This window comes from Crassostrea angulata, chromosome 10, assembly GCF_025612915.1.
Source record: "Crassostrea angulata isolate pt1a10 chromosome 10, ASM2561291v2, whole genome shotgun sequence".
Lineage (NCBI taxonomy): Eukaryota > Metazoa > Mollusca > Bivalvia > Ostreida > Ostreidae > Magallana > Magallana angulata.
In genome coordinates this window covers 24,605,671-24,633,388 of record NC_069120.1, presented here as the reverse complement: position 1 = coordinate 24,633,388, position 27,718 = coordinate 24,605,671, and the positions used below count along the sequence as shown (strand labels likewise).

The 27,718-nt window shown below is 34.4% G+C and overlaps 1 protein-coding gene across 1 annotated transcript in view; it reads left to right on the top strand.

Moving 5' to 3' along the window:
- The first annotated feature begins 950 nt into the window (after positions 1–950).
- Positions 951–27,718, top strand: part of LOC128165550 (DNA-dependent protein kinase catalytic subunit-like) — a 49,288-nt gene continuing 22,520 nt past the window's right edge. Inside the window, exons 1-62 of the mRNA XM_052830197.1 lie at positions 951–1,122; positions 2,288–2,364; positions 2,484–2,576; positions 2,683–2,757; positions 3,122–3,233; positions 3,431–3,543; positions 3,710–3,803; positions 4,562–4,713; positions 4,815–4,907; positions 5,017–5,076; positions 5,175–5,270; positions 5,378–5,460; positions 5,938–6,025; positions 6,150–6,318; positions 6,616–6,770; positions 7,055–7,201; positions 7,280–7,392; positions 8,557–8,640; positions 8,756–8,831; positions 9,096–9,215; positions 9,470–9,589; positions 9,718–9,874; positions 10,310–10,422; positions 10,621–10,807; positions 11,080–11,285; positions 11,640–11,747; positions 11,844–11,939; positions 12,222–12,346; positions 12,596–12,690; positions 13,106–13,208; positions 13,414–13,538; positions 14,339–14,408; positions 14,533–14,708; positions 15,117–15,267; positions 15,689–15,767; positions 15,981–16,103; positions 16,464–16,558; positions 16,915–17,089; positions 17,196–17,303; positions 17,702–17,949; positions 18,258–18,387; positions 18,627–18,719; positions 18,865–18,929; positions 19,015–19,117; positions 19,306–19,433; positions 19,769–19,976; positions 20,256–20,437; positions 21,114–21,282; positions 21,748–21,813; positions 22,029–22,208; positions 22,599–22,673; positions 22,959–23,093; positions 23,603–23,719; positions 24,181–24,318; positions 24,601–24,752; positions 24,935–25,066; positions 25,467–25,700; positions 25,895–26,044; positions 26,187–26,360; positions 26,538–26,627; positions 27,215–27,425; positions 27,550–27,709. Of these exons, the coding sequence (XP_052686157.1) occupies positions 978–1,122; positions 2,288–2,364; positions 2,484–2,576; positions 2,683–2,757; positions 3,122–3,233; positions 3,431–3,543; positions 3,710–3,803; positions 4,562–4,713; positions 4,815–4,907; positions 5,017–5,076; positions 5,175–5,270; positions 5,378–5,460; positions 5,938–6,025; positions 6,150–6,318; positions 6,616–6,770; positions 7,055–7,201; positions 7,280–7,392; positions 8,557–8,640; positions 8,756–8,831; positions 9,096–9,215; positions 9,470–9,589; positions 9,718–9,874; positions 10,310–10,422; positions 10,621–10,807; positions 11,080–11,285; positions 11,640–11,747; positions 11,844–11,939; positions 12,222–12,346; positions 12,596–12,690; positions 13,106–13,208; positions 13,414–13,538; positions 14,339–14,408; positions 14,533–14,708; positions 15,117–15,267; positions 15,689–15,767; positions 15,981–16,103; positions 16,464–16,558; positions 16,915–17,089; positions 17,196–17,303; positions 17,702–17,949; positions 18,258–18,387; positions 18,627–18,719; positions 18,865–18,929; positions 19,015–19,117; positions 19,306–19,433; positions 19,769–19,976; positions 20,256–20,437; positions 21,114–21,282; positions 21,748–21,813; positions 22,029–22,208; positions 22,599–22,673; positions 22,959–23,093; positions 23,603–23,719; positions 24,181–24,318; positions 24,601–24,752; positions 24,935–25,066; positions 25,467–25,700; positions 25,895–26,044; positions 26,187–26,360; positions 26,538–26,627; positions 27,215–27,425; positions 27,550–27,709 (7,897 nt within the window). The 5' untranslated portion in view covers positions 951–977. The remainder of the gene's footprint in view (positions 1,123–2,287; positions 2,365–2,483; positions 2,577–2,682; positions 2,758–3,121; positions 3,234–3,430; positions 3,544–3,709; positions 3,804–4,561; positions 4,714–4,814; positions 4,908–5,016; positions 5,077–5,174; positions 5,271–5,377; positions 5,461–5,937; positions 6,026–6,149; positions 6,319–6,615; positions 6,771–7,054; positions 7,202–7,279; positions 7,393–8,556; positions 8,641–8,755; positions 8,832–9,095; positions 9,216–9,469; positions 9,590–9,717; positions 9,875–10,309; positions 10,423–10,620; positions 10,808–11,079; positions 11,286–11,639; positions 11,748–11,843; positions 11,940–12,221; positions 12,347–12,595; positions 12,691–13,105; positions 13,209–13,413; positions 13,539–14,338; positions 14,409–14,532; positions 14,709–15,116; positions 15,268–15,688; positions 15,768–15,980; positions 16,104–16,463; positions 16,559–16,914; positions 17,090–17,195; positions 17,304–17,701; positions 17,950–18,257; positions 18,388–18,626; positions 18,720–18,864; positions 18,930–19,014; positions 19,118–19,305; positions 19,434–19,768; positions 19,977–20,255; positions 20,438–21,113; positions 21,283–21,747; positions 21,814–22,028; positions 22,209–22,598; positions 22,674–22,958; positions 23,094–23,602; positions 23,720–24,180; positions 24,319–24,600; positions 24,753–24,934; positions 25,067–25,466; positions 25,701–25,894; positions 26,045–26,186; positions 26,361–26,537; positions 26,628–27,214; positions 27,426–27,549; positions 27,710–27,718) is intronic.

The window sequence follows — 27,718 nt, the reverse complement described above, 5'->3', positions numbered from 1 at the left end:
TTATAAAATATTTTATAAAACAACTTGTCAGTTTTCATGGAAAAAGCAGTGTGAGATAATTCCAAAGTTCTGGTGTTTGGGCGGGGCTTGGTGTCTTTACTGGATTTAGCAAAATTTAGGAAAGGAATACCCAAAATGGATGGGGATGAGTTGCACAAAAGCAATGGTTGGCTTTAATAATACAATGGGTACACGGTCCAGTCAATGTTATTGAATAAATGCATGTCATTACTGTTAGCCAATTGTCGTATTGTAAATAAAACTACTGTATACTGCAAAGTATTAAAGAACTTTAAATATCAAATTTACAAAGAGTTACACATGTACATTGTAAATTTTGTTTTAAGTTTTGAATTTATTTAGTGAAATTTTAATATATATATTGTTTCTTGACAAATCGTTGAATTATAATCCTAGCTATATATAATGCTATCATTATGTTCAATGGTATTTGCTATATAGCTAATTTACTCTTGAATTTAGAACCTTCATATTCAAGTTCCACAGCACATTGGGCTCAGTTTTCAACGGATTAGGGTCATAATTCAACATCTTGTGGTCTCAATGTTCTGTAAGCTCTGATAACGAAAACCAACAATATAAAAGAAGTCAAAGATGTAAACAGTTTACAGACTGTTAGAGAGACGTACGGACGATGGACAACAGGTGACAACGTTAAAAAATGGACAAAGGTCAATTTTCAACACGGGTCAAACTTCTTCGTTACAGCTCATCGCCACCCCTTTCCATCGTTAACAATACATAGACCGTTCATTCATGTCTGTATTTACACCAATAAGAGTATGCACTAAATAAAAATACAATTTACATTTTATATATGGATTCTACTCATACCCAGGTGACCAGTAAGACCCATAGACCTTTTGCATGTGTCACACTGTGTTAGACTGGCAATGCAGCATCAATTTTCAGTCTTTGGCTCATTCTTTTCGGGCTCGGTATGTCAACAGCAAGCCATGGCGGCAAGTTTGTTAGAAGAGAATTTGCGGTCCCTAAACGAATGTTTGACGACTGCAGACAACTCATCAAAAGAGCAAGCAGATAGTATTGTTGCAGATATTAGTCAAATATGTATCAACGAGTCGACAGACAAGGATATAGGTACGTGACACGAATGGTCTTAGTCAGGAACATTTGTTTTGGGGTGTAATGTTTACTGACACCTATTATATATTGTAATCGCATTGATCATGTTGATTTAGGTGCAGTTCTTAAAGAAATTTTAAATGCTCGGGTGTTTTCTGCTGGGATATTATTATTATTTTTTTATTTTAGGTTTACAATATTCTAAACGGCAAACTTCAACTGAAGTTTTATTTATTTTATTTGTACTCACATGGGCTTGGTTGTTTGATAGTCATTAGTGGAATTCTCTATTATTCTTTAATTAAAATTAGTAATGTTATGTGTATTTCTGTGTATAGCAATAAAAACATTCACGGAAAACCCCTGTTTCGATCATGTTAAAAAAGTGTATTCAATGTACATTAATAAAAAGGAAAGGGATGACACTCGCCATCTTAGATTTAAATTGGGCCCTTGTTTCACGCTATGTTTGAAACAAGTTCTCCAATTTTTCCAAAGATTTCTGATGAGATCTAGGTTGGAAAATGATTAAATTATTTATCCCAATTGTATGACTACATTTGTGTGTTGCATAATAAACGAATCGTTTTGAAATGTACTATATATACCTACCAAACTTATCAGAAATTATAATGGGAAATGATTACAGCTTTTCTCCTTTTGGAAGTAATTGAGACACCTCGCACTTTTTTAAACGGTGCCATCAGGGGTACTTTCATGTCATTTGCAATGCAAAATCCGTATAGACTTATTTTTAGCTGTGCTGACAAACTAGATGAGTAGTTACATATAAATCTTGGGTTTTATCTTAGTATTGAATAAACATAATATGAACCCTAAGGTATTTATCAATATTGAATAATTTAAGGAAATATGCTGCATAAATATATCTTGGAACAGAGTATATTTCATCATGGGAAGATCTCATAATCTCAAATTAAGGTACCTCACTACACCTGGACTTCTACTTTTTAAGACACTACGTCACAAGATGGCGATTTAAAAATTAAAATGATTTGTTAAACTGTTTATATCCTTCGACAGGGCTGTATATCATTGTAGGTCAGTGGTTAAAGTATTGGGCTTCTGAATCGCAGATCATGAGTTCAAATCTGCCTGGAGCTTTTGTTCATGTCTTAAATTTGAGAACAGTATGTCAATTCGAAAGAATTTATTTCAGATTTATGTTGTTCTGTTTTGTTCGACAAAAGAAAAGGGTTGGTCTCATTTCTATCTGAGACAGTTACGAAGGAAGAGGTAAGAAAAATAAGATTTTTTTTCTTGTCAATGATAGGTTGGTTTTGTATTGGAATAGTAGATTTAGATTAAAGTGATGCATATCAGATTTTAATGCCTATAGATATCACCTTTTACAGTTTCAGACATGCAAGCAGAAAATTCTAGAATTTTTGTCAGAATTTGTACAAAGGATTGGGAAAAAAATTATTCCATATGTTTTTGACATAAAGGTCGGTGGCTTTACTGTGTGTAATTATTTTAGATTTGAAAAATATGAAGAGTTGAACTGTTTCAATTTAAAGTCATTTATTTGAATTTTATGTTTCTTTATTTTAGGATGTGTGTGTGTCTTTATTTTTTCGAGAGAGGCTGGCCAAAATAAAGAATTTATCCATTCCAGTCTTGGCAAAAGTAAGTTCAGGAATTTTTATCATGCAAGCTAAAATTGAATATTTTTAGAACTTGTTGATTTGAATTCATACAAAAGCATATATTTAGCCACTTTGTTAAAAATACTGACATTTAAGTTCGAAATTCCAAGACACAAGTTAGAATTTCCAACTTTAAAATTGGAGTTTTCAAGCTTTATGTTAAAAATTCTATCTTTAGTGTTGGCATTTTAAAAGTTTGTTTCAATTTAAGTTCTAATGAATCACCTACTCAGAACTATATTACATTACCTAAGTTACGTAGGCTTAAGTCCATCAATGAACTGTGTTAGATTATGTATTCAAATGTAAAAACATGTCTTCATTTTATATGACATTGTATTCAGGTCTTAGAGTTGTCGGTTGGATCTGTGAATGTCCAGGACCTGGGAATTGATAAGATGATCAACAAGTTCTTCATGGAGCTCACAAAGAGTGTGTCCAAACTCCCAGCATCAGGTATCTACAGCTTATGGTTTATCAAAGAAGATAAAAATGTAGTTTACCCTGAAAATGTTTTCATTTCCTAGATACTATTCATTTTATTTTTAAAAGAACTGAAAATTTTATTTATAAGACATAATACCGGTAGTTTAAAACCAATAATCTGATGAATTTGTTTTATATGTTGTTTTTTTTTTTTTTAAATTGAACAGTAAAGGAAAGCATATATGTGATTTTGGGACTTCTCGTTGAAATCTACCCTGAACACATGACTCAGTATGCAGGCAAATTGGTGGACATTTATCTGCGAGCTCTAAAAGCAGAGGTAAATTAACACTGTAGTTTTCATGGCACTAAATAAGCTCAATTACTTCCATATAATGTTTATAGATTGGAAGTGAATTTTCAAACAGTGGTTTTTTGAATAGACATGCCCAATCAGCAATAATATCAAAGTTAATGATGATTTACTATGGTCTTCTGCTATACAGATGACCAGTAAAACCAAGAAACCAGAGCTGTCGGTGATAAGTGGGTGTCTGGAAGGACTGGCCAGCTGTCTCGTCAATTTCACAGAGGATGAGGGTCAGTGGCTGAATTTTTGACATTGTGTATGATAATCTTTATTGTACTAGAATGTAAGGTTTTTTTAACTGAAAGAGTTCAACAAAGACAAAATGTATTAAAGAATATCATTCTAAGGTATTCAGCTATTTTGCAATGGAAGTTACAAAATTGTTGTTGAAATATTATACATCTTTAATGCAAGTATTTAAAGTATTAAAAGTGAGTTGTAGATATTGATGGTGATCTTGCACTCTGGCTATTTATCCTTTTTATATGAGATCTGGGTTTAGTACATGTTTATATACTAGCTGGTGAAATGTTATATGTGTTAAAAAGGTAAAATCCTTCTCTGAGCCATGAAGGACCGATTCTTAAAATGTATTGCCAGTTTCCATGGTGCTAAGTACATGTAAGCGGAGGAGAGTCATTGACTCCCCCTGAATGGGACACCAGTCCAACGCAGGTTAATTCCCAGTATAAGCCGGTACCCAATTTCAGCTGGGTGGACTGAGACAATGTAGATAAAGTGCCTTTATAAGGGTACAACATCAAGTTACCACAGTGGGGCTTGAACAAGTGAACTTTGGGTTACTGGCCTTACACCTATGACCACTAAGCCATGTGTTCCACAAATGCACAGAGCTACTTGTATGTGTCTACAAATATTATATTGTTGCCATGTGATACCACCCATCATGCTTTGACAATACATGTATTTAACTTTTTAATTGATTGTCTATTGTACGCAGTAATAAAAATCTTTTTGGTTCATTTAGACTCCCAAAACAGTTATGAGACTTTCAAGTTTGCTCGAATGGCTATTGATCCTGATATCAACTACACCCGCTATGATGTCCCCCGAGCAGGACTCAAGCTGTTCTCGAGACACTCTGCTCAGTTCAAATCCCAGCTAGCAGATGACTATCAGGTAAGAGAGCTGACTACTATTGACTACTGTATTACTTGGTTATTGAACATCTATCAATCTAGATTGAGGTGTAGCCTTCTCTTTTAATCATATAATTTTAGGGCATGTATCAAAAGTTAAAAAGTTGGAGTAAGCATAACAACAGAGAATTGCTTCATCTGGGAACAGCGGCCATGGAGGCTTTTTTAACGCAGGTCAGATTTGAGAATGATGAACCTGAAAACATAAAAATATTTTTAAATTGCAACTTTGATTTTCTCCCCATAGTCATTATATTCATGCTTATTGTGATCAAATTTTCAGATATCAGAAGTGCTGGTTACAAAAGCAAGAGAAGGGAAGAAGGAAGCAGCCATGTTCAAAGTTTGTGTGTTTCTTCATTCTCTAAACTACTGTTTTGACCCACTAAAATTATTATGTTCTGTTTGTATATCAATTTTTGTTGTTCATTTATTTTATAGTTTTTCGTCACAAGATTCAAAGAAATAATGGAGGACAGTTCAGCAAGTGCCAAAGAAATGTCACTAGCCATTAGAGGATATGGCTTGCTGGCAGCAGTAAGTTCTCATTGTGTTTGTAGCAAAATTTTACAGAAAGCAAATTTACTATACAACCTTGCACGTTATTTTATATATCTGTGATACCAGTAAACTCTTTTTGTTAGCCATGTAGGGAGTTTCTTCAGCAAAAAGATGTCCAGTTCATGTTCAGTGAGATGATCACCAAAAGTGAACAGCTATATTTGAGGTAAAGGTTAAAGGGATACCATTCATTCTTTTTAAGAAGGTGAGGGCTGGTGGGGTATGTTTGTAAACAATTCCTGCAATTAGAATACTCTCAAATGATTCATCCTTCTCCATGACTTTGGATCACATTAATTAATGGGAGTCATGAGTCCCCACATGCATGTGAAATTGCAGGTGGAATTGGAATTCAGAAGATGTTATGTGAAAGAATATCTACCTAAAACTGTATTTACGATACTTATAATAATATAAGTTAATTATATATTTAATATTAATTATATATATATATATATATATATATATATATATATATATATATATATATATATATATATATATATATATATATATATATATATATATATATATATATATATATATATATATATATATATATATATATATATTAATAAAATATAATATAATACAATACAATACAACACTTTTACTATTAAAGATGAAATCTCTCATTTTGTAGCTCAGATAAAGAAGATATTGAGGACAAGTTGTACAGTCTACCAAGCTACCTTGAGGCATTGGGCAATATTATCAGGCAGCTAGACCATGTATGTTAAAATAATTATACATGTAAATCGTGTGCATTGTTTCATGCTTGTTTTGATTAAAATATATCACAGGAATCTTTTTTTTTTATTCGATTACTGATATTTTATTTTTTTGTCTTTTAAGGTACCAGAAACATACGCAACTTCCATTGAACGTTTGATGATTATCTTGGCAGAAAACTTTCCCACAATTCACCAAAAGCAGCATTTCTTTTCTGTGAAGTCCCTCCTTTGGGTGTTGATAACACTTATGCCAAAAGGAGAAGTGTTCTCTCAAGTTCTGTCTGGCTTTGGTAAAAATAATGCACAAATCGAAAACGAAATATAAATGTACTTACTCTTGATATAAAGTGAAGATTGATTTTGATTGTACTGTAATCAGTTTTCAAAATAAGATTTGTTACTGTGTTTACATACAATTTTTCATGTGAATTATGTTTTTCATAAAGAAGAAATACATGTAATACTGAAAAAATGCTATGACAAAATCTTTGACATTTTCTCATGTGATTGATACATGTATTTTTCATGTTTGAGGTTTAAAAAAATTGTTGCAAAAAAGTTTCTGTGACAGAATTGTCTCTTGTTAGTGTTCCAAATGCTGATTCGGACCTGCTCTCATCCTCCATTGATTGAGACGGAAGACATGACAGAGAGCAATCAGAGTGAGCAGACGGGCACCAAGGTCACCTTCAAGGATTTCATTGAATTGTGGGACACCCTCTTCAACAGTCCCAGGATCAAGGTCAGAGAACCAGTTTCATTGTTAAGTCACTCCAGTGTAAAAAAAAATCTTTTGCAACATTATATACATTTATGTACATACCAGCTTTTTTCCATTTGAGTATATCAACTCATAATTTTTCCTTTTTGAGTATTTTAGATCAACAAATATATACCAATTAATTTTCTTCTAGTTTTGAGGAATTTATTCACCAAATTGCACACATGTGTAATGCCCTTCTTACTTTGAATATTTAAACTATCCTGGGATGATCAAACTAATCATAACTGATATTTCTTATTTAGGAATTTAGCGTGGCTGACATCAGTGTAGAAGTAAGGCTTTCACTGACAGAGGCGGTGTATGACGAGCTTATCAACTCGGTGCTGAGAATGCTGGGTAAACTCGATCTGACGTCTCAATCCAGCACTGAAGTTGCACAGCAGCAAGAGGTACTTATAATGTTCATTGCTTGAATAACGTCTCTTAGTAACCTTAAATTTATTTTTATGAACTTTGACATTTGTTAGGGTCCAACAAGTTCTAGTGAGTCTGAAGATGTCTCGAGTGACCCTCTTCATGGCATGCAGCCTAACAAGCCTAAAGACTTTCAGATCTTTATCAACCTTGTTGACTTTTGCAGGTACAGTATATAATAAATTAATATTATGAGTCAAATAAACCAATAAAGTACATGTATATATAATTACCAATGTTTTAAATAAGTGCAAGAAACTTTTGGTTAATAATTTAGTCTTCAAATGAAATGCTGAGCAACAGGATTATTTATGGTACAGTAAAACTTATTGAATCCGGATGTTGTGCATTCCAGAATGTTTTGCAATCTGGCGAAATTATTCAGTCTCTTGACATTTTCTTATTATTTTATTATGCCCCCCTTCGAAGAATGGAAGGCATATTGCTTTGCTGCTGTCTGTCGGTTTGTTGTAATCCGGCCACTTACATGTACATGTATTGATTGGTCTTATGCAGGATAATTACTGCTCAATTATCGATAAGTTTTCCTGTCGTTGCTTTTGATTTGAACAACTGTAAATAAAAATCCAAACTAGCAACTCATTTCAGTTTAAACCGTTAAGTCTTGTTATAAATAAATACAAATTTTTTTCTGTCAAAATTAGATCAAAAGTAGGAGTCGCTTATTCACCCCATTTTTTTCAGGCCATGATTTTGGATAATTATGGGAGTAAGACTGCCGATATCGTTTGTAATGCGCATTGTATGGCTACTCTTACAGAGTTACATTTTATTCTGTCAAAATTTGTTTTGATATCAGTGTAATTAAATGTCATATTATCAAGATCTACATACTGTATACAGGGTTATTTTTTGCCACATGTTATTTTGCCCTTTTACTTTAATTTTTTTGTAAATGACCTCGCTCGGTCTTTATCGATAATTTGCCCAGATACAGTTGTATTTAAAAAGATTAATTTAACACATTTGAATTTGCCCAGTCTTAAATTTGCCCACAATGAGGGCAAAAGGGGCGAAAATAAAATCTGGGGCGAATATTTCCTTGCATACAGTATATTTTAATACATGAAGATGTATATGCATTTGTTGATCAATGGAGGGTCAAATATCTAAATGGATTTTTATAAAGGTCAAATATTGACACAACCATATGATATAAGTAATATCCATGGCTTTTATATTCATTTTTTTAATTTAAAAGTAAGACCTGTATTCAGTTTCATTCATTTACTGGAATCTCAAGGGTTTATAGCATTTCTTGATTTACAGGTCGTTTGAGTATTTATTTTCTTCTTTTTTTTTCAATTAGAGAGATGTTACCTGAGAAACACTACAAGATGTTTGGGAAATGGCTATTCCTGTTCTCCCACACCCTGATTCTTCAGTCAACAGAGTAGGAGCTTGTTTTTAAAATTGTTTATGAACTCAGTGTGTATTGGTCATACAGTTGATGTTCAAAACTTGAACTTGTTAAGTACATGCATTGAAATGGTAATTGTTTGTTGTAGAAAGCCCTTGGTCAGTGGGTACTACAAGTTGCTGGCCGTCAGTATGAAGATTGCCAACAAACTGAACTATTTCCAGGTGAGAATAAAAACTTGCACCAGTATTGGCGTTATGATGTTTGAAATTGTTAAATTTTGTATAAGAATTTTCCTTACATATTCTGTATTTGATTTTTGGAGAAAGGCTACTATTAGACCCAAAATTGAATCCTAGTTATGCAGGATACCTTTTCTCATTGATTCAGATATTTCGTAAATGAATTTTTTTCTCCCAAGGTTATACTGTAAGTTGTTGTGATATCTGCATGTACTGTATTATTTTTCTTATTTGTTGTTCCATCAGGGAATGGTCAGTCTTTCCCCGGTGAAGAAAGAAGTGAAAATGGAGGTGGATTCAGATCAGAAAGCAGACATCCATCAGAGAGCTACCTGCTTCCAGCTGATCCAAAAATTCACTAAAGAGGTACACAGAGATGCTTTAAAATATACAGTAAAAGAACTAGATATTTGCATATCAAAATATTTTCTGATTGCCAGTATTTTTCTACACACATACCTGAATGCATTCACATACGGTTTTGGGGAAAAGAAGTTATAACTTCATATTCTTTTAAACCTGAATATTCTTGTGAAAATATTTTGATGTTTTAATGAATTTGTTGAAAGGTTTGATAAATTTGCAAAAAAGTTCCTTAATGATATTGTTAACCTGCCTAGGTCCTTGTGAGAATGAAACAATACAAAGACGACCTTTTGGCAGCATGCCTGACCTTCATCTTGACCCTTCCTAAAGAAATCGTCTCGGAGCAGATGTCCAGTGTGGTGCCAGCAATACAGGTCAATCTCTAATTTAAAACTATATAGAACTAGTTAATTTAAAACTATGTGGAACTAGTTAATTTGCTTGCAGATGACAGAATATATTAAAAGATAATTATATATCTTGTTTTGTTGTGTTGTTTTAGCTGACTTTGTCCATTGGTTTGGGTTACCTCCCTTTAGCTATGATTGCCCTGGACGCCTTGGATTATTGGTCGGATACACTGCCCGCCTCAGTCATCCGTCCTTTCTATCCACAGATACTACCCTGTCTGGACAGCTACCTCAAAACTATGGACCAGGGTAAGAAACTCATTTGTTTTTAGTCATTGAATGTTTATATGTTTTTTAATTTTAGTAATTTTTTCACCGACATGCCTGGGTAAATCTTTTTTGGATAAAAAAATTGACTTTGTTTTCCAACAATTTCCCTCTTATAATTTTATGTGCAAACACTTTGCACATATTAGGTAATGCAAACATGCTTTTTTATCAAATGGTTTACATGTCTTTGTTGCATGAAGATAAAACATTGCTTCAACAAACTGTTTATTTCTGCATTACAAAGATTTTAATATGAAATACACAAGTACTTCTCAACCACAAATACATGTACATGTAGGTTTAAGAATGTAATATTTGCAAATGGTAATGAATCATAGCTATGGTCAAGAAAAATACTGCAAATGGAAGATAGTTTACAATACACTCCCATTTATGACATGGTATTGTTTACAGGAGCGGATGATGTTAGTGAAAACACCATGGAAATGAATAAGAGTAAGAGTGGGAAAGGAAGGAAAAAACTACCAGTTCGAATTCTCAAGGGCCCCAAGACAGATTCCAAACAGGTACTATGTTCTTTGTGTGTCGTATTTATATGCTGGTACTGTAGCAAGAGAGGACTAGGCTTTAGAACTTGTGTCCAATCCCTTTGACATGTATCAATAAAATATATTCAATTCAAAAGGAGGAAATTTAATGTTGGGTCATGACATCTTCCATGGCATGCATGTTTTAACATTGACTTCCTTTATTTGATTTGACAGGTATTCGAGACACAGCTGGCAAAGGTAAAACAAAGGGTGATGACCTACTTAGGAAGACTTGGAGGAGAAGTGAACCACGCCCTACTGGCTGGAAGTGATGTCTGTGAAGAAGCCATCGCATGGGATGCTGAACAGCACCTCCGATTTGATGTGCCATTTATGGACATGAAGCCTCAGATATATTTTGGTGAGTACATTTGCTTGTATAGTCTGTGAGAAGTTTTATAAATGTTGAGGAATTATTAATGAAGAGGCATTCTATTGATTCAAGTTGACAGCATTTTGATTCAGAGGGGAAATGTATTGGTCATGTATTGGTCATGATCAGTGTAAAACTTTGATTGAATATCACAGAAACTTAAAATTTCTTGTTGCCTTGTTGATTAAGTTTATGCTTTCTTGTTAGTACCCATATTTCAACAGGAGACTTCTATATGTGTATTTTTTATTGGTTTTCAGACCCCTTTTTGCCTCGCATTGTGGAGCTAGCCACAAAATCTGGAGATAGGCAGACAAAGGTGGCGGCCTGTGAACTCCTTCACTCCCTCATTCTCCTCTGTGTGGGGCGAAGTGCCACCCAGCCTGGTAGAGAACGCTACTCAATGGCCCCGCTCTACAAGAAAATGTTTCCCAGCATTCTCCAACTGGCTTGTGATGTAGATTTGGTGGGTACTTGCATGTTCAGGTGAAAGTTGATGTGCATTTATTGCTCTTTAGTGATCCTCAATGATGAGTTAATAATGTTATGTTGTACATTTATAAAAATAAGACAAAATGGACTTTACAAGTTATTAAAAACCCTACAAACAAGTGAAATAATGTTATTCTCAGTACAAGCATAAATTTATCATGGTTTTAAACCTTTTTAACATTGAAAGAAACAATTGTGTGTGCCAGTGTTTTATAATCTAATCTATATTCTAACAAATACCACAAACATAAATCATATTCTTTCTTTTTGTTGCTTTCTAGATTCTTTAGGTTATAGCGTTGATGTAAATGTATCTGTTATTTTGTAGGTAACAAAACAGTTATTTGAGCCCTTACTGATGCAGTTAATTCACTGGTTCACAAAAAACAACAAGGCAGAGAGTGAGGAATCCATGGCCCTACTGGACGCAATCTATGTAAGGGGTCAAAGTTCACTCTAATGTTATTGTGATCAACTAGGACTTGCTCTCAAATAAGATTTTAAAAATTGTTTTCGTATTTTTATGTCATAGGATGGAATCATACAACCCAATGACACGGCACTGAGGGACTTCTGTGCCGTCTGTCTGAGAGAGTTCTTGAAGTGGTCAATCAAGCAAACAAAAAATGTAAGATGTTTATAATACTGTATATCCAGTAATTTTCACGATGATCTAATTTTTGCTTTTTTGGCAATGTCTTTTAAATTGAAAATTATTGAATACCCAGAAATTATACACTGTATTCTGTATCATTTTCTGTAAGAAATATCACTTATGAAGAATTTTATGGATTTTTTTTTCATTCCTCACTGATTTAACACATCTTTAACATAAGCTTTTGTGTATAAGATACTGATATATGATTTTGTTAGTTTAAACAAATAAAACCATATGGTTATGTTTATACAGGTAGAGAAGAGTCCAATAAATGCTAAATCGCTGCTGAAGAGATTGTACAGCTATGCGCTTCACCCAGGGGCATTCAAAAGACTGGGGGCAGCCCTAGCATTTAACAATATCTACACAGTCTTCAGGTCAGACATCCTTAGAATTATTTCTTGTGTGTGGAAAAGCTAAAAAAATAAATATTGATGCGAAAAAAACCTTTAAAAGAAAATATGAGGAAGTGCCATTTTCATTTCAAAACCCAAAATGCGAAAAAAAACTTAATTCTTCCTTTATAAAAGAAAAGATGAGGAAGTGCTATTTCCTTCCAAAACCCAAAATGTTAGGTTGTAGCAAAGAGTTTGAAAATCATTAAGATGTGTGGTTTTTTTTTACAGAGAGGACAATGCGATGGTGAATTTGTACACATTCCAGATTCTTGTGCACTTTGTTGAGAGTCTGGCCATTGCTCACGAGGATGAGTCATCGATGGGTATTGGTTTTTTTTAGTCATTCTACAACGCATGAAAGTCAAGTTTCTTGTATAGCTGTAGATATACTGTGTCACAAAATTTGCGAAAATGTGGAAAATCTGTTACATTTTTAATTTGTGTCAGTCATTTTTGCGATTTAAAAAGTTTCATATAGGAAATGATACAGATATAATTTCTGCATATTCCATTAGTTGCAACTTAAAAGAGATCGTGGAAAAAAAAAAGCAAAAATTAGATCATGGCAAAAATTACCGGTTATATGGTTATATGGTATATACAATGAGATGAGTTTCTTTGCCATGAATTTAAATGTGTCTTCCATAGTAGGTGCTTTTTCTGTTTTCCAGGTTGCTTTGACTGGTTAGTATAAAACAGATGGTATTATAGTATGGGTTTGAATTTTGTTTGTATCAGGTACTCAGACCCAATGTAAGATGGTGCTGGACCACATGGAGAGAATCATCAAAGTGAAGGCCAATGTTCTCAGCAAAGAAGACAAAAATAGAACTGAACCAAAGTAATGAAGCTGTAGATAATTTGTCTGTCTGGTGATATGAGAGAGAGAGAGAGAGAGAGAGAGAGAGAGAGAGAGAGAGAGAGCCAATTGAATGATGAAAAAGATAAAACATGTTAAGTACTGATGATTATGAGATCTTTTTGGATAATTCCATTGTGGAAACTCAGTCAAAATTCAGTTTTTGTAAGGTATGCATGACTTGTAGACAGTGGAGTGTTGTCAAGTTGGACATTGCTGTGCGCTGGTTGATGAGACAGTGTGGTCGGCCCCAGACAGACTGTAGACACGCCTGTATGAAGTTAGTCCATCAGCTGGCCCCCTGCATCACAGGTAAAATTACGTCCCTGTATAAAAAGATGGCCTCATATATTTACGTGTGTTGGTACTGTAAACTAACTTTTATTTGAGATGACATTATTTCACGGTTTAGCTCTGATGAGCTGGATTGGATTGATAGATATGCAAGGACTATAGTTTACAATGATGAAATTTTAATGATAAGGAGGATATTGTAAACTTCTTAAGATTTTCTTGCATATAAAAGTTGGTATGCAGTATTTATTATAGATAGCATCAAATAAAAAAAAGTTTAAACCATTGAGTTATAGTACATTTTAGTTTCATGTACTAGTAGTTTGAATCGTAGTTGTAATTACATGTATATAACCTTTTTACTGACATCATTATAACGTAGCATAGTATACCCTTAATGTGATACTTTTTAAATTTTCAGTATTTCCTGGTAAATGAGTGTCTGCCATTGGTTTGACTTCATTACCAAAATTATTGGGGCATGTGGTTTTGTTTTCCTGATATTTGATGTCATATTGTTTATTGTCTCTTCAACTTTCAAGAACCCAATTTCTCATAACATGTGTTCTGTAAATCTAACCAATTATACTTTATCTGTACAATATGTACAATCATATTCAAATCTGAAATGAAGTATAGAAGATGTACATTGTACATGTATATTTTCATTAGACTTTACATGACATTTGATATATATACTTGAAAAAGATTAACATGAATTGTTAAGCTAGTTTGCTTGAATTGCACTGACTTTAGAAATCAGTGCACATTTGCATTAATTAGGATATTTTACATCAGAATGTGTGTGAATTTTGTAGGGATAAAGTCAACCAAGGACTATTTTCAGACGTTTTATAAGAGCGAAAAGGCATCCTATTTTATCATCAGGTAATTTTTGTTTCATTCTCAAGGAATATGTGCCACAGTGAAAATAAAAGTAATATACTTGTTGTTAAAGAAGTTCTTCATGTGCATTGATATGTGAATGATGGGGTTCATTTTTTCTCTGTAGATTTGAGGGGAAACAACAGAAGTACGGCCTGCTGTCTTGCCCTGAGATGACTGCTGTGGATTCTTCGTTCTCCGTCCAGAATGCAGTTTCCTGGTTTGATCACTATTTGGCAGCCCTGGACTGCTACATCTGGACCTTTGGAGAGAGTTTGTTGAATCCGGATGACATTTTCTTAGGTAAAGTACATACATGTACATATTTTGAACTTTTTTTCTGACTTAAACTTTAAATTAGTGCTTTTAATATTTGAAAAAAACTGTCTTGAAATACTGAACTATATTTATGTTCTGTATAAAGCATCATTCTTGCCCTTGTTATTTTGGTTTGGTTGCACTTATCAAATCCCTGCAGTTTTAAATTCACTCTCGCAATTTGTGTTCAAGATCGATGTACCGTACATGTATAACATATGTTTTAAACTAGCCCTGCTTTAAATTTACTCACTGTTAATGAGAGCAAAATTAAAACATAGGCAACAAACTTCTTAGTATTCAGAATTATTTCTCTTTGCTACTTTGGCAGCAGATCACCTTAAAAGATGATCTGTATTGCAATCAAAGATCAATATGACCATATATATTAAGGAGAGGGAAGAAAGCAGAGTAAGTTGTTACAGGCCATGCAGCATTTCCTCAGCCTGGTGGTGATGGAGGACATGGATGAAGTAGGGAAGATGTTCCGACACGAGCCCCTGACAGATGTGTACACACCCAAAGAACGGGATGAATACAACAGGTAACTAAAGACTTACTCTCCTTGATAAGTCTGTCTTTATTTATCTGGTATCTTTTGTAAAGCTGCTGTGACATGTACTGGTATAGTGAAGATATTCTCATTTTTCCCCGCTTTTAAGCTAGCTTTGTCTAGTTTTGAAGAAAATTGAAGGCAGATGTGGCATTGGTTGATGTTATGTGCAGAATATACACTTCTGAGTATTTGATGCTCTAAAAGCATTTTACATGAGATTGCCTTTAAGAACTAAAGCTTCTGTATTTTAAAAATTATGAGTTAAAGTGAAATTTTTAAGGATTATTATGATCAACTTTATATTTTTTGATTTTAAAGTCTTAACTTTTTTAAATCTCTTGTTATATACATATACTTTTATCTTTGAACATCAGTTGAAATTAATTTTCTTTTATATATTTATATCTAGAACAAAGTGCACTGCAGTTGTGAGAACACTGAATTTTTTCTGTGTCCTAGTGGCTAGGAGCCCATCCAGTGTTAAGAAGGTCAGCAAAAATATGTGAATAACAGCTTTATTCAAAGACTTTTGAACACAAGTGTTTTGTTTCATACCAATCATTTTTCATGTTAAATTCTAGCTTAAAATCTGTAATAAAAAGTTGTGAGCTTTTCTGATACACTTCACTTGGTAAAAGTCACCAGTATTTGTTAGACTTTTAAGCATCCATGCTCTAAAATTCTTAAATCTGAAATTTCAGTTGCTGCCCTCAGAAATTCTGGGCAAGGATCTGTGGAACTTGATCAGTATGTGTGTGCTACAACCCTCAGCTGTTGGTTTCAACCTAGGGGACGTAGAAATCATCAAAAACCTACCCACAGAGGTCAGACAACTGTTAGCAATTCATATGACTGTAAAAAAAGTAAAAACTGGTATAATTGCTGAAATTCCTAATATAGCGTAAAGAATTATTAAATTTGGCAAAAGCAACCCTCAAAGATTTTAAAATACCACCATTATTTGGACAAGTGTGAACTACATCTAAATGAAATCATAACAAAATTTGGTATCTTAGATTTGATACAAATTAGAATTAAGTGAAATAAGGAATCTATAATATTGTTGGATTATAAGAGATCTTTTAACGTCCTTGAATATTGAGAAATTTTATTGGTCTTGTATAACATCCTTATTAATGAAATTTGCATGTTTCCATTTTATTTTTGTGGCATAATTTTTGTAGATGGAACAGTTGCTGAAAGTGTTGAATGCAAAGCTCCAACCAGATGTGCTAGCTGCAATGTGTAAGGAGTTTGGGAGACTCTTACAAGGAGATAGGTATCTAAAAAACAGTGCACAGTATTTCATTATATTTAATTATCTATTAAAAAAAAATAGATACAATTTACATCTTTGTATGCCATAGATACATACAAGATTGTTCATTGCTCCCTTACTGAAAAAGGCATAAAAAAATTAAAGGAAAAAATTGTTCATTTTTTTTAATTGACTAAATATTCATTAAGAGAGGATATTTTGAACAGAGTGAAATTTAAAGAAAAGTCTGTTACCTGTATTTGCTAAAGATATATTGTCAGAAAAATATTTTTGGTCATAAAGATTACTAAAATACATGTAGTTTACTTATAGTACATCATTTGAAAATATTTGTTCTTTATTTTGTGACGTTCTAGAGACTTGTCTGGGTTGCTGAACAGGCCCCTGGACGACCCCTCTACAGACCATGTGTTCCTACAACAGCTAGTGTCAGGCTACCAGCTTCTCCACAATGTGGGGCTACTCAGCAAGGTCTCCATGGCAACGACGCTGCCCGATCTGGCCAACAAGCTCTTGGAATATGTCCACAGTGTAAGAATGTAGATATGTGTGTACATGCATGAACATAGGTGGGTCATTGATTGATAAATTTCCTTTTTAGAGTTTATGTTTTAAAAAAAATAATGTTTTGTGACAGAGCTTAATTTGTGTGGAGGGAGGGACTAAAAAAGCCCAGACCCTGTTCCCGACAGCTCAGGTCACGGCTACCAGAATGCTGGAGTTGTCCTTCTGCCTTGGTGTCCAGGTGAGTCTATGGTTACTTTACACAACAATAAGTGATATATATATACAGGTATATGAAATGCATAAAATATTTCATTTTTATACTTATCAAAATAGAAATCTGATACATGAAATGTTAAACTTAAATATCTTAAACTCAATTGGGGGGGGGGGCACATTTAAATTTCTACCAAATGCATGTACATTATGGACTGATTTGTAGAATAAAGTACCTGGTAAATTGGCAAAGCAAACGTAGATGATCAAATTGGGCCATAATTAACAAAGCAAATAACATTTATAAGAAAACTATGTTTATAAGTAAATTGTAACAAACTATAAACTTTAAGTCAGTTTTATATATAGTATACATGTTTTCTGCTTTTTCATTATTATCACTGGCTGCTGTACACTTTGCAGATTAAGAAAGTTGTCATGTGTATTTTGGATGAATCCATGGTTGAAGGCACAGCCAAGGGCTACTCACAAAGTCATGGAGAACTCGTGTTCACAGCCTTCAAGACCACAGTATCTGTACATCTGGCCAAGGCCATGGCACAGGCAGTTCCTGTGCTGTGTGAGCATGCTCAGAAGCAGTGTTACCGAGTGATGAGCATCCTGGTTACCATGGTAGACACTGTCTCTAAGGACAAAAACCTCAGAAAACAGTAATTTTATTAACCATATTTAGACAGTTGCTTGAAAAAAAAATCTTTATTTTGGTACCAATTTTTTATTAATCTTAATTTGAGTATGGTGGAAAAATACATCACAAACATATACCGGTATAAACATCTACTTAATGGTAGTGTTCATTTTATATTTCCATGTTAACTTTTACCACACCATTATTGTCTAGATTTTCTTGCTTAGCAGGTTTTTGTTGCGTGGTTACATTAATATGTGCATGTAGCATCATTTGCAAAACATTGGTTGAGGAGTTGAAGTATGATCATTTATTTTTTACTCAATTCAGGATCAGTGCCAATGTTGTGACTTCTGTAGTGGAGAAATGGAAATCCATTTCCTCCTGGTGCCTAGCAACCCCTGAACTCCACAGCATGGCCATGTTGCTCCTTACTAAACTGGTTCTCCTGGACAGTAAGGTACAATGAAGATATCCAGAGAATCATTGACCACATGACTTAATTGTTTACAATTTACAGATTTTCATTCTATTGAGAAAGTTTCAAGTGTATTACTCTTAATGGCCTAGCAACGTGCTCATTATTTTTACCAAGTTGTTAGCATGGTTAATTTACTTTGTAAATTGAGTATGAAATCATCAAGAAAGGTGAGCCTGTAAGCAAGAGAGTTTCTCTGTGATGAATTGATATTTGTTTAGGTGGTGACAGACAGCAGTAGTGGTCATTTCCCAGAAGTTTTTGAAACATATCTCTCTATGCTGACTGAAAAAAAGACAACATTATCCGTAAAGGTAGGTGGGAGTTTGATCCAGATAGAAGTCGGACACTTGTACCATTGTTACGAAAATCAACTTGAAATTCCTTATCTTGAAAATTTCTATATTGTTTGGTGTCCTATTTACATTCTTGACTGTCATCCTGTTTCTTGAATTACAGTGCAAGATTTTGGAACTTCTGCCATTCTTTGCCACGCTACCAGAACCTCATTTGAAAAAATTAAAGTAAGAAACAGTTTCATGCATGAGATAAATATAGATATAGGTATGTTTGATTTGTTAAAATCATTTCTGATAATAATTAAAAAAGGAGAAGCTTGGATAGACTTGTGGCAGACCATTTCCCCATCAAGAGCACTGATCTGCCTGAATCCAGTCCTCATTTCAAAGACTACATTGCTGCTATAGATCGGGTAAATGCAGAACAATTCTAAAAAGATTATTCATAATCCAATCAACTTTAAAAGTAAATTACCTACATTTAATGCTGAAAAAGTAGTTTTAGTTTGAGATTTGAAGTGATAGTTTGTGAGCTAGAGAGAAGAATGGTGATCTTCTGTATACTGTATAGTCATGTACCGGTAGTTTGTGTATTCTGTAGTTACTGACCAGCCTGGAGCTCTCTGGAAGTGAGATGTTGTTAGAGCTTCTGATCAGCATCTTCTGTCGTGAACCCAAACACGTGTATGAGACAAAGATATTGGAGTCCATCAACAGGTTTACCAGAAGGTATAAGGGCTTGACTTGTCCCCAGTGAAAATTAGAGAGTGGTGTCTTCTAAGTACACAGATAAAGATTAAGAGACTCATGTGTATTCACTATATAATTTTTTACCTGTCTTCCTCTCTTTAAGATTAGAGGTTCATTGTGTCATTGATCGTTATGGTTAGTTTGGTTACTTTCATGAGAGTATACATGTAGTTAAAATAAACACAGTTTACTCTTTTTACTGCCATATTTCTTTGGTAAAAAAAATAATTTTTTGTCAACTTTCCTCCAATGCTTCGAAAAGTTTGGAGAAATGACTGATAGTGTATTTTTATGCTTGTGAGTTTTTTATTTAGGGTACCAACTGCTAAGCAGAAGTCGATGGTGGATGTTGCATATAACATTTTCTGCCAGGAGAAGCTCTACCCTGGGGAGGTCAGAAGAACCACCATAGAGAAGGTGGCCCTGCCCATCCTCCGACTGGTCCACAAGTCCGCCCTGCTCGAGTTCTCCAATGACCACATGGGTGACCTCAGAAGCACGGTGGAAGCAAAGCTAGTCAAGGTTTGTTCACATTTCTATCACACGTTTAGCAAATAGCATAATCTTAAACCTCCCAACTTATTATTGATGTTACGACAAATTAGGCATTCTACTTACTCTGTCTATTGGGGGAATATTTTGACTTGAATTAAAAAAAAAAATTAAATAAACCAGTTTATTAACACTGCATGGATGTATGAAAACTTAAATGATAGATATTTGTCTTTATCTGCTAATTAGTTTTTTGAAGGAAAAAAATGTAGGTCAAGGTCAGTTTGTACTTGTGTATTGACTTTGCAGGGATCTGGGCTGGAGAACCAGCTAACCTCTAAGCTTTGTTGTTTCCAACTCCTTGAATTGATGTATGGGCGTCTTAGTAAGGAGGAGGTGTTTGGTAAAAGCTCAGTGATCAACAAGAAGTTCTGTGAGGTGAAATCTGTGAATGTGGATACAGGCAAGGAAATGACTCAAGTCATCATGAGGTAATCTCTAATTGCATCAGATTTCATATCACGCTTCAAAAATATTTTAATGATATACTGTAGAAGGAGAAATATTCGTTGAGGATTTAATTTCGTTATTTTCGTTGGCAATATAAATCAACGAAATTAAATCCTTGACGAATTTTTAACCCTGGTATTAATGAATACAAAGAGATTACGATATGACGAAATTAAATGCCAACGAAATCTTGTTTGGTTAAAAAACAACGAAATTTTGACCCAACGAAAATATATGTTTCTACAGTACCTTTAGTTAAAATAGATAGAAATAAAATAATAATCCCAACATGCACCAAAAATGGTTTGAGCTAGCTAAAAGTTTCAATCAGTCTTTATTTCTTTTAAAAACCATAATGTTTATCAAAACGACACTGTTTAAAGCAATTACCTATAAATAACTCTAAGAGAAGTATGTCTTAAATACCCATTTGAACATTTTCTTAATGATTGTATAGGCTAAGAAAGCATATTGGTATATCACAAGAAACATTTTGCTTTGATATTTGGGATGTACAATGTACGGGATATTTCTGGACTCGGTTATATGTAATTTCATGGGGGTTTTACAATCACTAAAATTAAGTTTACATCTATTTAAAAAAATCTTAATACAGCAATGCATTGCTTTAAAAGAAAAAAAACTTTTCAATTAAAGAACGGCCCATGAGGCTAAGGGTGAGGATGTGCGGGGGGAGGCGAGTTGTGTGGAGTTGAGGAGACAGTACCACTGTGCCGCCTACAATCTGCTAATAGCTGTCCTCTCCAGCACTCAGACCGATGCCAAGTTCTACACAGCCTTCTTGTTCAAAGAAGATGAAGCCAAAGTATGTTTAAGGTTTATCTGTGAATCTATATGTATATACTCCAACCCCCTCCATCCCTTCTCTCTCCTCTCTCTCACTCACTCTCCTTCTCTCTCTCTTAATTCCTCTCTCTCCTCTGTTGTTTGAAAACATTTTATTTTTGAAGGGGAATTAAATTTTGTTACCAAAAATTGCCTGTTGTAAGTTCTGATAAAGAAGAGGGAGAAAAAATTTATCCTGTTATAATATTTTTCAGTTATATGTACATGTACACGATAATAAGAGTTTTATAGGTATCACAGGGTTCTCTATGAGCTTGTTTACTATCTACAGTGGCCATCGAAAAAAAAAAAAAACCAACAATAATACATACATGTACAGGTACATGTATGTCATTGATCTATAAAATTTGCACAGTCCATACCACAGTAAAATATTTGATGATGGAGAAACCTCTATCGTAACCTTGTGCTGTTTCTGTTTCAGGGACAGTTTGTGTTTGACAACTTGCTGGATAAAGACAAAGCATACGTATTCTCGTCGGAGCTGAAGGTAAGTAAAATAGCCAACAGTTTACAGCTGTCTGTTTAAAATAGTACAGTGTATATGCAATTTAGGACCCCCCATTACAATATATTTGTTTGAAGCAAATTTCATTTTATTCCTGAGCTAAGATACTTGGATAAAAATCACTTGCACAAATCATAGGTGATTCCCTTGTTCTTAAAATTTCAACTGAACTTATGTGTCTGTGCATCCCTATCTAGGCTCCTCTGTCCAGAAAGAAACAGTATGTCTCCATTAGAAACGAGGTGAAGGAGAGCAATTCTCAGAATGGGGAGGCAGACGAGGGGGAGAGTTCCTCTCTACACCTCGCCTCACAGTACCTCGCGGACAGCAGCCTGCACGAGGACCTCAATCAGTATGACTTCACAGCCACGCCTCAGGTACCAAGGGAGAGAACTCTTTTGATTTGATATTGTATTGTGGTGGTTATATTGTTTAAAGGGGAATCAACTCAGGTTTTTAACAAGTATATTGTAGGTAAAATAAGCAAGTAGATCTCCCCAGAAATTAAAAGAGATGAACCAAATTGAGAAATTTAAAATGCAGCAAGATCAAAATATGTGTACAAATGCATATCTGTAAATCTTTCTGATTTATTGTTTAAAAAAGATAAGTATAAGTACTTTAGGACAGTATGTATCAAAGGATAAAAAATCTGTGGTCTATGATATACATGTATATAATACTGTAAGTCATTAATAATGTTTATTGTACATCAAAGTTTTTAATTATTACAAAGATACATGTATTTATTATATTTTGTCTTGTAGATGTCTGAGGGGTCGCCAAGGGAAAAAGTGTTGACAGTTCGCAAATCTAGTTACACAGATGAAGAGGATGATACGGTACATTGTTCAATGAATTCATTTGCAATAGAGTTCACAGTCAACCTCATTGTATCCAACCTGACAGGACTGAGAAAAAACTTTGAAATATCAGAGTATTGGCGATATAGAGGTTAAAATACCTGGTACATAAAGAAACAGTGGCTTTAACTTCGAACACCTTTTGACCTATCCATGATATCAATAAGATATCAATGTTTGGTATATCAAAGTTTAGCTGTATTTGAAATTCTTTTAAAAAAAAAATATTTACAGAAAATATCGACAGGTTGCATTTATTGACAGGATACCAAAGTGATGGTGGAGGATGACTATGTAGAACTAGAGATGGATGAACTCAACCAACACGAGTGCATGGCAAACATGATAGCACTCCTTAAACACATGCAGAGGGCGAAAATCATTCCTCTTGTAGAATCTGTAAGTATGCAATTCAAGACTTTGTGACACCAACTGAAGTAATTCAGGGTCTGGTTATTGGGACAACTACTGTAGTACTGTAGAAGCACATATTTTGGTTGGGTCAAAATTTCGTTGTTTTTAAACCAAATACAATTTCGTTGGCATTTAATTTTGTCATATCGTAATCTCTTTGTATTTATTGATACTTGGGTTAAAAATTTGTCATGGATTTAATTTCGTTGTATTATACTGCCAACGAAAATAACGAAATTAAATCCTCAATGAATATTTCTGCTTCTACAGTAAATAGAATTTCATTGGCATTTAATTTCGTCAGATTGTAATCTCTAAATTGAATCGCGTATCAACTCTGTATTTATTTATACTTTAGTTAAAATTTGTCATGGATTTAATTTTGGTTGATTTACACTGCCAACTAAAATAGCAAAATTAAATCCTGAACAAATATTTCTGCTTCTGCAGTATATCAGGATGTGTTTATTGGGACAACTGTTGCTGTATTTTAGGGTGTGGTTCCTGAGTTGCCAGCCTGGATGAAGAACCTGAATGATAAACTGAGGAGTCCACGGACTCACAACAACATCAAGTACTTCATCACCAAGCTGATCATCAACACTGCAGAGGTCAGTCTGTCTCAAGGTCGAATATCAGTCAAGTGGTATTCAATTTTTTATACTTAGTACTTGTTATAGAGAGTTAGTGTTAGGACATTGTGCAAGCAAAAACACATGATAAACTTACCCAGATTTCAGTTTTTTTTATAGAAGAAAGATGCTTTGCATGCAATAGCTGAAGATATTTTTAATAACAGAACCAAGTTGGTTCTCATTGGTGAAGGCATATGTCAATGCCTTTGATTTGATTATTTACAGGCACATTTTTCTTAGACTAATAGAATAATAAAATTATGGAAAGGTTGCAATTTCTTCTGCAGCATTCATGAGTAAAAAAAGATTTAAGATATCAGCAGCTTTATATACCAGTACCTTGTAAATGTATCTTATACATGTTTGTTCATGTTATTGAATTCGGTTTTGCAGAACTGGCATTTCCAAATAATGAAATGAGATGTCATGACTTTCAGATATTCCGCCCCTATGCTAGGGACTGGATCCGCCCCCTGACCCAGCTGATCATCAGCGGTCTCTTCACAGGCCTGAATTACTTTGTCATTGATGTGATAGTCACCATCATGTCTTGGCACCAAGTGGCAATACCTCAGGTAACTATTGCTATAGTTAACAACAATAATCTATTAAACTGTTGTTAAAGTTGTTTGTTTTGTTTTAATTATGGATTTTTATGTCAAATGTTATCCAAATGCACTTTGCAAGCCAGTGCCTTTTTCGTTGTTTTGTAATGAGAATTTGTTGTTCAGTGGAAGAAACGTCTTAGTTACAAACTGAATGGTTTTTGTTTACACACTTTGTTGTTTTGAACTGAGATTTGTTGTGCAGGTAGAGAAACACATGTCTTGATTACACACTTTATGGTTTTCTTACAGGACACTGTCGAGGACCGAGCCATGTCCAGCCGCCTGGTGGAGTTTGTGATGGGATACGTTTACAACGACACTCGGCCGGTGTATCGCAACAACCTGGAACTGCTGAAAACACTCCTGCAGGTCTGGAAGGACCGAGTGGAAATACCTTACAAGTAAATTAAGAATAAATACTGAACATATTCTTTTGCCATTTCTATTCTTCAGTGTGTATCAAAATTTTGAGTTCTTTATTCATACATGTAGTATCATAGTGAATTTGAAATGTGTGGCTGGTATGAAGAAAAGTTTGGAGTTTATCGCTACACTTTGTTTTTTGTTTTTTTTTCGTACACAGCATTGTGTATAAGCACTTGAAACAGCCTGATGAGACAAAGAAAGAGAGTTGTGTTGGAATCCAGTTGATGGGTGTGGTCCTTTCTGCTAAGTTCCCTCCTTACGCCCCCACGGCACCCGTTGATCAGGAAAAGTAAGTCACTCAATGGTTAACTACTACAATGAATGTGTCGTGATCTTCAGATATGAAACTGACTTTGCAAGGAAAATACTGGTAATAAAGTGTTTGCACTGTAATTTCTTGAGGATCCTACACACCTTTTGGAAAAAGAGTTGTAAACAAGAACAAGCTGGTATATTCCTTATAGATATGAAATTATAGCTTGTGTTCGTCTTGAAAATGACCAAAAAAGTGGTAAAGTTTTTAAAAATAACCCCAAAAATGGTTGTAATTTTGGGAAAAAACTCAGCTTTAAGATATTGATGAAAATTCATGACAAAAGAAGCCCCTGCTGTATTTGAAACAGAGTCATAAAAAGCATGTCGAGGGGTATGGAGGAACATTTAAAAATCCTTTTTTTTTTCAATTCAAGATTCTTCACCACTGTGGCTTCTTATATGAGAAATCGTTACAAGGCTGTGTATGCAGCAACAGCTGAAGTGGTTGGAATGATCTTCAAGCACCTTGCAGAGAAAGACAGACAGACAGAGGGAACATTTCATGACTACGTCGTAAACCTCATGAATTCCCTCCAGCAGAGTAACCCAGGCAATTTTCTGCTTTGCATTCATAGGATGCATCTCCATTACCCACCAATAGCTGACAGGTAAATGGATGTACTTTTTTGGACCATAGATTAATAATCATCTTCATTAGCTTACTACAGCCTCTCTGTTGATTCTTAATGAATATATCTTTTTTTCTTGGATTTTTGTTGCTAATATTGTATTGAAAATTTAAATTCATAAAAAGAATTGATATATTACCTTTAAATTGATATGCTCACAATTTTTTTTAAAGGTTTATGAACCGATTGTTGTTTGTACTTCCTAATCTTCATGCTGAATTCCGCAATCGCTGCCTTGAAATTGTCCTAACACGAATCGACACTTTGGAAAATGTCTATGTAGAACTCAAAAGTAAAGGACTCCTTGCTTTTCTCACTCACAGGTCAGTCAATTTTATGAAAGAATATGCATGTACCTGTACATGTATGAAACTTTCTACAGGTGATTTACTCTTCTGGGAAATATTTCAAATGCTTGTACTAAATGGATTTATGAATTTTAATGATGTAGTTGGTGTTTTTCAGAGATGATGAGACACAGGTTATTGCTTTGAAAATTGTTAAGAGCATTCAGAGCAAACTGCAGCCAAGTGAGGTGTCGGAGTTACTTCCCCTGATCTGTGGATTCTGTGTCAGTCCCAGCATTCCCTGTCGTAATGTCATGTACGACATCTTGATGTGGGTCTATGACAACTACAGGTACAGACATACAATTTGTAAAGCACCCTTATTTGTAAGCCAGATCATTGGTATTTTTATGCACAGAGCTTATTTCTATTGTCCTTGTTTTCAAAGATTGCTATATGTAAGTGTACATGTTATGACAGGTACTCATTATTATTCATTTGCTTATTTCTCTGTTTTGACTTTTTATAGAGAAGATGAGAGTGAAACAGCTGACACTATTATGCAACAAACGAAAGAAAGCCTGCTGAAAGGACTGGGCGATGATGATATGCAGTGCAGGTATGGCCGTGCATAATCAATAGACATTACAAGTTTCATCTGTGGCTCATATGCATTGGAATGTCAATCTACCGGTACATCAGATGCAGTTGGAATGAGAATTGTACTTACATGTATAAGTGTAGTGTAAACGTATTATATTTGGCATGTAAGATGTTTGGTGTAAAATAGTTTTTGAACAAGTTGGCATGGATTTGATTTAGCATATTCCTGAATGTGACTATTCTTATACATGTATGCATGGCATTAGCAATGTACTTGATTTAGCGGAAGCCACATTCCGCCAAAAACACAAATTAGAATACACAGCCAAATGTAATACATGTACGTTTACAGTAATTTGTGCATGATTTGGGTCAAATAAAATGCTTACGACCAAAACAAAATTAGTTTTGTTTCACAAGCACCACCACATTAAAATTTTTTAGTTAACGTATAAAAATGGAGTAATTCCCCTTTGCTACTCTTATATAGAATACATGTATCCATTTGCCAGATAATATTTTGAGCAGATTTTTGGCCTTATAGTGTTGCTGAAAATTTGAAACTGTAAGTCCTATTGGCCCATCATTTTGGTCTACTTGTAGACTGCTAGTACAGAATTTCTGGAGCAGTGAGACCAGAGTTCCAGGCAACACGCTGGACAGACTGGTGGCCATGTTGGAGGCCATGTACTCCCCTGTGACAGAAAAACAGTTCCTGAGCTATGCCACAAACCTTGTCCTTGAAATGACCTCCAAGAGTCCAGACTATCAAAGGGAAATGTTTGAGTCGCCTCTTGAGGACTGCAAATTTCAGGTTCTTAAACTTTTGGGTTTATTCTTCAATGAATGCATGTAATTATATAAGTAGAATATAAAAATGAGGTTTTCTGACAGTGATATAAAGTTTTTGCGGAAATTCAGAATTCTTGTATTTACAGGACTATAATGTGAAATCATCTTGGAAACAGAGGCATGCAGCCATGACACCACTGTTTGCCAATACCATGGCAACACAGAGTATGATGGATGACGATGAGAGTTATAGTGGAGAGATCAGAGCCACACAGGATGCACAGCAATTCACTGCCACTCTGGATGGTAACATTA